The 12077-nt window shown below is 35.1% G+C and overlaps 1 protein-coding gene across 2 annotated transcripts in view; it reads left to right on the top strand.

The window, feature by feature from the left end:
- The window catches only part of ITFG1 (integrin alpha FG-GAP repeat containing 1), a 292249-nt gene that overhangs the window by 6348 nt on the left and 273824 nt on the right, over window positions 1–12077 (top strand). For both annotated transcript variants that reach the window (XM_069456742.1, XM_069456741.1), the window contains exons 4-5: window positions 1716–1773; window positions 3332–3406. In XM_069456742.1, the coding sequence (XP_069312843.1) occupies window positions 1716–1773; window positions 3332–3406 (133 nt within the window). The remainder of the gene's footprint in view (window positions 1–1715; window positions 1774–3331; window positions 3407–12077) is intronic.

The following is a 12077-nucleotide window of genomic DNA, read 5'->3' on the forward strand; positions in this document are numbered from 1 at the left end:
GAGTTTTTAATATTTATCATTGGATATGAAAGGCAAATGTAACTAAATATTATTCTGAAATCAGTTCAAAAATACTACTCTTGGGTGTCAGTAATTGTAAGAACTTTTTTTTAAGAGATGGGTTCTGACTCTATTGTCCAGGCTGGAGAGCTATAGCATGATCGTAGCTTACTGTAACCTTGAACTCCTGGGCTTAAGTGATCCTTCTGCCTCAGCCTCCAGGGTAGCTGGGACTACAGGCCACCGTGCCCACCTAATTTTTACATTTTTTTGTAAAGACAGAGTTTCACTGTGTTGCCCAGGCTGATCTGGAACTCCTGGCCTCAAGCTACCCTCTCACCTTGACCTCCCAAAGCACTGGGATTATAGGTGTGAGCCACCACACCTGGTCTGTAAAAACTTTTTTAAAAGTTCATTTTCTGATTTTTCTTTTAAACCGAGAACTGGTCTGGTGTGAATTCCAGGGAACAAAATCCACTCTTGCTAGCTTTAAGAAGAGACGATTTATTAAAGGGTTTTAATGGCTTACAGAATCATTGGGAAGGCTAAAGAACAAACTGTAGGTTGAGCTTTCATGAACAATCCCCAGAGGCATCAGAGAAGGTATTGGCTCTTTTAACTATCAGAAGTGGCCACTTGGGCAACAACTGCCGTAATGATGCTGCGCCAGCTATGATTCTCACCCGCAGAACGGATGCTGTACCTGGTCCCTTGATTCCGTGAGCAGGCACTGAGAGTGAAACAGCAGAGGCACAGCCTTGGTCTCACTCATGCCTTTGAAACTCACAGTGTATCTGTTTGGCAAGACTTTTATTCAGCATCTCAGATACAAGGTTATCTCGGAAATGTTATTTTTGTTTTCTAGTATCCTCAGTACAGGAAAGCACAAAAAAGTTGAAGTACAGGTTGAGTCTGCCATATCTAACCCTCTGAAACCTTCAAGTCTTACCTGAAAAGCCACTTAATTTATTTTTGTTTGTTTGTTTGAGGCAGAGTCTCACTCTGTCACCTGGGCTAGAGTGCCATGGCATCAGCCTAGCTCACAGCAACCTCAAACTCCCGGGCTCAAGCAATCCTCCCACCTTGGCCTCCTGGAGTGCTAGGATTACAGCCCTGAGCCACTGCCTCATTCAAAAGCCACTTAATTACACCTAAATAGACAGCTTTGCCCTTGGAGCCAGATTTCAAAGAGAGCAAATGCAGTTTTGTTTTTTGATCACATTTGGGAATATAAGCAGTAATGTTGATAAATACTTTATATTCATTCAGTCAGTAAGTATTTAAAGAAGGAGTACTACGTGTAAAAATGCTGCTTGTATTTAATCGTGAACATTTTAGAGTCAGGAAGTTTTGCATATATTGACATCTTTACGCCAAAACCTTGTTAATTGTCAATTGCTCTAGTACTAAAGTGTATATAAAGACTCAGCTGAGAGACATTTAGATGGGAGCCTCAAAAGGAAATTATTGTAAAGTACATTCATTGTATAATAAAATGTGTCCTCCCAATATTTTATCTTTACAAGCTTGATGTGCATGTAAATTAGATTTACAGTATATTATTAATGATAATAGTTGGAATAAATTAGAGACAAATCTTGAAAAGAATAAAATAATATTTTTCCTAAGTGTAGATATAAAAAATAATATCAAACCCCTGTTAATTTATGTATATTATATATACATATATATATTTTTTTTTTTTCTCTTTCCAGATCCTAACAACATGACCATACTCAATAGGACTTTTCAAGATGAGCCACTGATTATGGAGTACGTATGTACTTGCTTTTCTTGGGATGATTTTAAACTTAAACATAAAATCTTTCACATAGGAAACTACTTTGCTAAGTAGTATTGACACTAAATTCACTCTTTCTTAAAGCTGATAGGAGCCTAAAATGATATTTATTTGCTATTATGGGGAAAAAAGAAAAATGAAATTTATTATTTTAGAAAAAGGAAGAGGCAGGGCACAGTGGTACATGCCTGTAATCCTAGCACTCTGGGAGGCCGAGACAGGAGGATTGCTTGAGCTGAGGAGTTCAAGACCAGCCTGAGTAAGAGTGAGACCCTCCCCACTGCCCTACTAAAAATAGAAAAATTAGCAGGTGTCATGGCATGCACCGGTAGTTCTAGCTACTCAGGAGGCTGAGGCAGGAGGATCACTTGAGTCCAGGAATTTGAGGTTACAGTCAGCTACAGTGATACCACTGCACTTTGCCCAGGGTGACAGAGCAAGACTCTGTCTCAAAAAAAAAAAAAAAGAGAGAGAGAGATTTCTGTTTTTGTTTCAATAGCTTTGAATGCATCCATTATGGATCTATTTTGATGTTAGCCATGTCATTACTTAAAGAATTAAGATAGCTATCTTTGAGTAAAACTGTTATGTTTGATCGAAAGATGTGAAGGATACAGGATTTCCCCCAGAAATTTGGAAAGATTTCTGTATTAAGGAGAAATTTTTGTTCTTTTTACAACTCTTCCTTTTTGTTATCATTTATTTCCTCAAAATAGACTCATGTACCAGGATAATTTAATCCAAATTTCTGACAGGGCATTTTGGTAATGAGGGAGACATCATTTTAGTTACTAACCCAAAATATGGCCACATTCTTGTTTCCAGTACTGCCTTTCTTACAGTTACTGAAATCATAGTCGTATAGCAATAGGTCAGTGGCCATGAGAAGTGTGACGAGTAAGTCCATGGATTAATCTTCATAAGAGTGCTTGGCTTGATTTCTTTCATTTCTTAGTGTACTTTTTCATTGTTATTATATTTAGCGGCCAGAATGAATTATTTTATACCAGCTAGGGCTTATTTTTTTGGGTTATTTCTCCTAGGCCATCTAAATAAACAAGTTGGGTCATGATTCTGAAGTAAGTTTCTAGGAATTAGTGCTGTCTCCTTATCACTCAGTGATAGGCAAGATGATACAAAGATTCTAGACAACCTCAAAATCTCATAATAGAAGCTTATTTCGTGCTCACACTGCGTGTCCAGTGTGGATCAGTGATAGGCTCTGCTCTGTGCCTTAGTCAGTCAGGTCATCAGAGGCCCCACCGTCTTTGTAACTGGACCCTCTGAAACGCTAGTTCTGCCCATTGCCACCGCAGGCTCAGAGAGGGCCAGAGGGCCCAGCAACAGAAATTACACACTTTGACCTGAAAGTGACACATGTCACTTGTGCTGACATTTCACTGACTACAACTAGATACTGGTGAGCATTGTAATCTCTACCACGCCTCCTCGAAGTTATTTTTGCTTTCAAAGTAAGTTAGAAGTGAGAATTTAGTAAAATAGCTGCTTATTGTTTTGTTTTCTTTTCAGCTTCAATGGTGATCTAATTCCTGATATATTCGGTATTACAAATGAATCCAACCAGCCACAGATACTATTAGGAGGGTGAGTAAATATGATTATAGCCATGTAATTAATTGTATGTGTTGTTGCTACTGCAGAGACTGTGTGTCTGTATGAATGGGTTGTTCAAACCATTGGAGAACAACCAACTCATTGGAAATCATTGTTCTTAAAAGATTTTTAAAAGGGCATTTGGTCAACATATAAGCTTTCTCAAACAGTTTGGATTTGATCTGCAACTGCTTTCTAAGAGCCAGATTAGTCTCTTTGTTCCCCTGGAAATTAGACATTCAAACTTTACAGATCCCCACTTAAATATTGGTTCATTAGATGTTTTTGAAATGAATGGGTTTAATCTAAATAAGATAGGTAGCTGCTGTCCTGATCGGATCCTCCACCAGATTCATGTTAGCTCCCAGACTTTAATTGATAATCTTTGTTTCTTCTTTCTGTCATTTGTTCAGTGAGCAATCAATTACCTAAAATTGGCCAGGCATGGTTGCTCATGCCTGGAATCCTAGCACTCCGGAGGATTGCTTGAGGTCACAAGTTCGTAACCAGCCTGAGCCCTGAGCAAGAGCGAAACCCCATCTCTGCTAAAATAGAAAAATTAGCCAGGCATGGTGGCACATGCCTGTAGTCCCAGCTACTCGGGAGACTGAGGCAGGAGAATCACTTCAGCCCAGGAATGTGAGGTTGCTGTGAGCTACAATGATGCCACTGCACTTTACCCAGGGTGACAGAGCAAGACTCTGTTTCAGAAAAAACAAATAATAATACTAATTGCCTGAAATTATAAGCATTCCTCCTCTAAGCTCTGGAAACTTCAGTATATACTTTATATACCCAGTCTGTATGCTGGGCCTTTCTTACTTATCCAAGCATGCAATTCTTAGGAAAAACTGCCTGAAATCTTGCAATGCAATGATCTCTGTTATAGTTCCTCTGGATCCAAATAGAACTGTCCTCTTACCACAAGAATTCATGATAGTAAGATACTTTTCATGAGATACCTCATGTGGTTGATTTTTTTCCTGTATCTGACAAGGCAAAGTTAGTTCAAGAGTACAGAACACATTTATTTACTTTTTTGACCTTCCAGAAGTACAGATAACCACCTTTATCAGTGTCTTCCCCAGCTACTTGGAAACCTAAGGAGCCTTCTCTCTGTGTTTTGTAGAAGTAGTTTGTTTTATGATTGGTTTCTGAAATGTGCTTCACAGGCATGCGAATGAGTAAATTGTTAAAATTTAAGGTATTCTCCAAGTACTAACCAGGCCCAGCGCTGCTTAGCTTCTGAGATCAGAAGAGATCGGGCATGGTATGGCCGTAGACAAAATTTAAGATATTCTGAAGAGACACATTTCCTATCACTTGTTCAGAAAGTTTTCAATAAAGAATATGGGTGTTTTGATGCTAGTCATGATGAACATTGAAAGAATTACTATGAATCTTGAATGAGAAACTTGTTTTTTCGCCCAAAATATTGGAAAGAGAGTAGAGTTTTGCTTTAGAGACAATTTGAATGGAAATCCTGTCAGCCTTATTAGCCGAGTCTGGGAGGAAGGGAGTTCAGGGTGGTGTGGGGAACACACAGGCCACGCCGCTCCTAGCATGACAAGCTGGGCCTGCTCAGGAAATCGTGTCCTTTCTTCTCCTCCCTTCAAAGGTAGACATGTGATTGAGAATGTGATGGTAACTTCTAGCCTGGTTGATTTCATGGTAACTCCACATTAGTCAAAGAAATAATTGGAATATCTTTAATCTGTTACAGTTTGATCTTTAGAAATTAAAACGTGTGAAACAGCTATTGTTAACAATTCAAAAAGTAAAACTTTTAATATCCTTCTGGATTTTTTACTTCACAAGAAAACTATTTAGAGTTTCAAATGATAGTGTTATAGCTTATTTGTTCTGAATTCTGTTAGATTTTTTTTCTCTGCTTCTTTGAAAAATATAGCTTTTAAAACTTATGCTTAAAGACGTGTTTGGTTACATTTTTTATACATTATATCATGATATATTCTAATACACCGGAGTAATACTCTGTTTTTTATGATATCTCATTTAAACTTCAGTTACAGATTAAACAATAGTAAGTGACGAGTTTGCATCCAAGATTTGTCCTGATGTGAATTTAAAGAATGAAGTTATATAAATTGACAAAAAAGAATTTCTGTCAGCAGCATTGTTAGGGTGACTGTAGCCTAGCAGTATCATGTTTCAGACGACAGAAAGCTGAATATGCCCAAATGGGAGCAAGCATTAACATATTACTAAAATAAGAAAAATATATCTAGGCCATATCAGTTTTATAAACAAGAGACATTCCATAGGTGCATAAGTGACAAAGCCATCAGCCTTGACATTTCGGACTATTCATATGACCTTGATTGGTAGCCCAGTCTTAGATAGATAATATCAAGAAATCTACCTTTTACCACTTAAACTTTGTGCTGTATGGGTAGGCCAGACTCATGATTATCTTAAAGTTAATAAAATTTGGCCAGCACTTTAGTTTTATGGGAAAGTTGCAAAGATCTTTATATAGAGTGTGGATTGTACCTTCTGTATCTTCTGTAGGATTGTACCTGAAAGCCCATGGCTTTAATCTGGCCTGGTGCTGATGTGGAAGTATGAGATTGCCCACAGATAAAACTAGCACCACCAGTTGGCTATAAAAAAGGTTCACATGGTCAGCCCAAGCAGGGAATGGAAACAGGCAGAAGAATCCCTTGTAATTGGTACAGTGGGGGTTATCTGACAGGGACAGGAAAGGTGCTAAATCTACTGAGGTGCAGGAGATAATTGAAACGCATTAAATGGTCAAAGGTGAGGCTTCAGTTTGTGCCTCAACTTCACTTTATAATGACTTGAAATAATTTAATAATGTGCCACATTACTGAGAAATAACACCTAGCTATTAAGTGTTAGAGCAGCTTCTCCAGTGATGTGAGGTTATGGTTAATGAGCATTTTCTTTAAGAGGGCATTTGAATCTGATGTTGCCTGAGCATTTAGAATATTGTTTTAGTATTGAAGTGAAAACCCTTGTACCTGTAATTTTAATCAAAGCCAAATATAATGTTGTTCTGTTCACATTTTCTATGACTCACATACTGAGTTCAAACATATTTCTGGGTCAGGCCCAAGTTGTATACTTGGGGATATTAATGTAGGTACGTGACAGATACATACTTTGCCATATACTATTTTCTCGACAAGCAATTGCATGAAAAATTTGAATGTAATATTAGTGGCACGGAAAGCAGTCATTTTTAACTGTTAGTTGTGTGTGTGGGTTTTTCCCTTCATTATCAGGAAAAACTGTCTCTTCTATTTAAATATAGTCAGTTATAGTCAATCCAGAAGGAATAAATTCCTATTTTTCCATCTAACCTTTCATCTTATCTCACATTATAACCAATGACTGATTTATTAAATCATTCTTCATTTTTACTGCGGATTTTGTTTGCTAATGCATTACAGAAAGCATAAATATTTGTCTTAATAAAATAATAATATATTGTATCATTTGAATTTATTGTTTAGAAGGAATATGAAAATTATGATATTTTAGCACAAAATAAAACCAAATAATCCTCAAGGTAGCTTTTAACTTTGTAATCAGCATTAATACTCATAATCCTAGGGAAGAAAATGTGGCTTTGAAATTCATGTATTCTTCAGCCCCTCCCTTTCTCACCCCCCACACTTTATATTTTTAACACTGTTGTTAAAAAGAATCCATTAGAACTTGAGAAATTAGTTTTTTATCAGTAATTCCATAGAAACATTACATCAGTTTTCTAACTCTTCTCTTTTCCTAACGAAACTTTGCTATTGGAGATGAATTCATTTCTTTTCCCAATGTTTCTCACCCAAACCTTTGTCTTTGCAAAATTAAACCACAGAAATAGTGAAAAGCTTTTAACAGATGACTTAAAATTTTATATGCTGTGATTATTTCAAGGGGCATGTTATAGTTTCTTAAGGATCCATAATTTTATTTCCTGGAGTCCCACTAGATGCTTTTGAGGGATCAATTAAAAGACCTAAGATTCCCTGGTAATTTATCATACTGCTTTATTTTAGGTTCTGTTTGGTAGTGTTATATTTAAGTGAAATTTTGTTTGTTTTTGAGTAAATTGTTTAAGCTCTCAAAATTTACTCACCTTGCTTTAAGTTAAATCTTAATAATTTTGAATGTATATTTGTAGTGATTGTTTAGAAAGATATTAACTTCTCTTAAGAAAGTCACAGTTTTATAATTTCTGTTTAAAAAACTTTATGGCAACATTTCATCATGACCATAGTAACTAATGATATTTAATGCATTAACTGCCATGTGAGTTTTTTTTAACTCATGCTATTAATAGTTTTGAGCCTGGGGCCTCGTAAAGCATATATAACTCACACGTCTCTTTACCTTAGGAGCCTCATGAACTATTTTTCAAGTAGCATATAACTCACGCACAGAAAACAATTAAAAATAACAAATTTATCCTTAAATTAGAAAGGATTCTTTTGTTTTCTAAGTTTTTATTCTATTTTATTAATAAAACACCATGGCCCCAGGGGAAAAATTTTTTTTTTCTAGTGTGGCAGTCAATGTGTTAAAACAGTGTCTTAAATTCAGCATATTTTACTGGCATATATCAGAATTTTGTTTTCTCATTTGAGAGGAAACATTTTGTTTTATTTCATTGCATTTGCATATGTATTGAAAAAAGTCAGTTTTAAAACTAGTGTAGTTAGAAAAACCATGTTGTATACAGCAGACTTTAAAATTGGTATGTATTTCAATTTAGGGTAGATTGTATCAGAATTATTTATAATTTCTGAAAATATAGATTAAGTCCTTTCATTGGATTCTGGTTTTTTATTTTTTTTTTAAAGTTTATACATTGAAAATGCCCTGCAAATAGTTGATTTTAAATACTCTGGAGGCCTAAGCTCTGAGCTCCAGTTCTGAGTGAGTTCCACAGCAGTCCTGAGTGGAGGTGTGTGTTTAACTGGGAGGCATACGTTCTTTTCAGACTGTGTGATCATCTGTTGTATTCGCCTGTCCTAGGAGCCAGTGCTGCTAGGCATGACTCTTAGGTGTGGTATTACTGTTGCACACTCTATGGAAGTAGTAATATTGGGGCAAAATAAAGATATAGCCAAAAGAAATCTCCATGTTTTCTATTATATATATAAGACATTGCTGAGAAGTCCTTAAGATTTATCTGGTCCCATACCTTCAGGTTCTAATTGAGGCCCAGAGTGAGTGAGTAATTCATCAGGAATTTAATCCTCCTTTTTCCACTTTTCTCCTCCTCCTCATCATGCCCCTCCAGAGGAAGCATACCATGAGATTGCGCAGCTTCTCTGTTCTCTGTGAGGCTTAGAGTTGGACGGGGAATGAAGAGAAGGAGAATCCCAAGCCTATTTGTTTTTGTTTGTTTGTGTGTTTGTTTGTTTTTTAATATTTCCCGAGTAACTCTGGGGTTGGCACTTTACATCAGTTGTCTCATTTTGTGTTCTCACAACAGATAGCTTGTGTGGGTAACAATGACTAAAGATGCTAATTCAAAGGTTAAGTGACAACTACAAGCTCACAACATGTAAATAAATGGCAAATGTGGGAATTGAGTCTTGATCTTCTGAGTTCTAAAAGCCTATGCTCTTGCCTTCATTCCTGTACAATCATTGCCATCTTTATAGTCACCAAGGGTCTTTGGTGGTACTCCTTCATGTGGCCTCTCTCTCTGTCTCTCTCCATGGCTAGCTTGGACTTTCTTGCAGCATCATGACCGTTTTCCAATAAGGAGCATTCCAAGAAGTATAGGCAGAAACTGCAGGTCCCTTAAGAAGTTAAACAGAGTCACTTCTGGGCTAAAATTTGGTAGAGTTAGAAGATTGTAGACTCTGCCTCTTAATATAGGCATGGCAAAATTGAATGCAAAAGCGCATGTGAGATGGTAAATAATGTGGCCATCTTTGGAAACACAACACAGTAGCCTGTGTTTATTCACTTTACCATAAGTAAAGACTTGGAAAGGAATATAGAAGCATAGATCATTTTAAGCAAATCACGTTCTAAAACCTCAGGTTTCATAGGTGTTGTTACCTAAAATTGATATGCCTGAGAATGTACCTGTTTTCACCGTCATTTTCTTCTTCACAAGAAAATGCCATAGTCCTTACCCTTCCTAAATCTTACTAAATGATTCATTTCCTGGGGAGTAAAAACCCATAGGTATCAAACACAGGGGAAATCTCCTTTTGTGATTAATTAAGATATCCCAAATTAATAGAACTTGCAGTTTTTCTCTTTCTTACACATTTCTGTTAACATGAAGCTTAGCTGTGGAAACAGGCATTAAAGTGGTCTACGTTGATACATTCTGAATTCAGATGTGCTAGAGTGGGGTTGTGGTAGTAATGGCAGTTATTGTTTTAATGACTTTGCCACTTTTATTTCTTGATTATTATCAAAGAATCCATTATTGTTGAGAGAGAGCCTTGGGAGACCAAAGCTAATAGAGTATCTATGAGAAACATTGAATTGCAAAAAGCAGATCTTTCAGCTATTCTTGGTTCTTTATCCTTAGGACACATCATTAAGTGCAAAGAAGGTACCTTTCATGCCAAAGTTATTTTGGATGGCAATTGTTTCAAATGTGACTGCAGTATTCTCTAGGACTGTTAAACCCATGAATACCACTTTTACATGATTTCTTTCATATTTGATATGCATTTATTTATAATATAGCATTGTGTTTTATCAAGTCATATCAAGAAAATTCCATTTAAAGCATCTTGTTTTATGAAATTTTATCTTTAGTATTTTCTGTATACTATTAATATAATAATCCTATAGTCTAGTAAATAAATTTACATGCTGGCTTCTGAGCCAAATAATTTTTTGTAGTATTTCCCTTTTTTATTAAATTCATAGGAAAAGTTTTCTATGTGTAATGAAATGAGAATGAAATGGTGTTATTTCTGGTTTTTTTTAATTTTTAATTTTTCTTTTGAAATGACAACAGTAGAATGATTTTTGTACTCTATTTTTATTTAGTTACTCCAAAAGCCAGACCCCAGAGTTCAATATGCACATTCACCGAAGACTATTACATCTTTTGGTGTACTTCTTGTTACATAAATTATTTTAGTTGCGCTATATTGCATGCTGTAAGTTAGCTAATGATAAATAACATGTTGCTTTACCATCTTATTTTATAGCCTATTTTGTAAAAGTAGATAAATCAATTTTATCAGAATTGCATTATTTTAATCTTGTCTGCTTTTAGTACTCTGTCCTACAATATATATTCTGTCATTTCTTAGCAGTTTTTATGCTATTCCTTGAAACTCACATTAGCACATTTATTTGAATTGAAAAAAATGAGGTCACATTCTTTCTGACAGAAAATAATTTTCATTTGGAGATTGGTTTGACAGTTAGGACTGGCATTGCTATTTGGGTTATAGGGCAGACATTTTCCCTAAATTGAATAAGCTTAGTCAGCAGCTCTAAGTTTTTTTTTTTTAAACATTTTATTATGAAAAATCTGAAACATACACAAAGGTAGAGAGAATGAGACAATGAATTTGCATATAAGCCACCCACCTTCAACAATTACTCATTGCCAGTTATTTTTTCATCCATATTTTTTTCTCCCATTTTCCTTTTTTTATACTCCCTCCTCCTTGGACATTTTTAATCTATAAATATTTCAAAATATATCTCTAAAAGATGAGGATTTTTTTTAAGATAAGGATTTTTAAAAGAATACATAATCACAACACATTTATCACACCTAAAAAATTAAAAATAGCTTCTTAATATTAAATTTTCGGGGAGATTTTAATGAAAATATATTTAAAGAATATGAAGTATTTAATTAAACCATATAATATTGGCAAAGATACAATAAAAAGATTTCCCAAACTCTTTATTAGTATATCTGGTTAAATAAGGTACCTCTAAATAAAAGATAATTAGTATAGTGAAAAGTTATTTGATAAATCTTGGTAATGCCTTTAGAATACTTCTCAAAAACTGAGGAAGTAAATGGCTCTAATGAGTGGATTATGCATACTTTTGCAAGTCAGGGACTTTCCAATTCTTTGCTTTTAACACTTAAAGGAAGCCCTAATTGATAGAGTACTAAAAATTATTTTTGGTGATAGATAACTGTGATTTTTGATATATGATTACAGAGGAGTTCAAAGACCTGAGAATCACTGCTGTAATGAAACTCCTTTCATTCCAATCTACCTATTTATATGAGTAAGATTTCATAGTATTTAGACCTGTAAAAACAAAAACTAGGAAAAAACTTTATATTGAATTCTGTCTCATTCTAGCCATGACATATTCTTTTAAGGAGCAATAAACTAATATATTTTAAGGCTCTGTATATTTCTTTTAAAAATACATTTCCAATAAAATTTTACCTTTGGCTTAGTTATCAAACTGTATAATTGATAAGTTATACGCTAATGGTTAAAATAATTCAAACTGAAAGATTTTTTTAAACACTGAGATCCATGAACAAAACCAGTTATATACCAATTTTATTCTGTAGACGAGTTTGTAGACATATCTTTGTTTGGAGAATAATGCTACAGTCATCACTAAAAAGACTTCAGATATAAAAACATTCCACATCATGATAAAGTTCTCTAAAAAGTGAAATGGAAGGGCAAGTTCAAGGATA

Source organism: Eulemur rufifrons, chromosome 23, assembly GCF_041146395.1.
Source record: "Eulemur rufifrons isolate Redbay chromosome 23, OSU_ERuf_1, whole genome shotgun sequence".
In the NCBI taxonomy this organism is placed as follows: domain Eukaryota; kingdom Metazoa; phylum Chordata; class Mammalia; order Primates; family Lemuridae; genus Eulemur; species Eulemur rufifrons.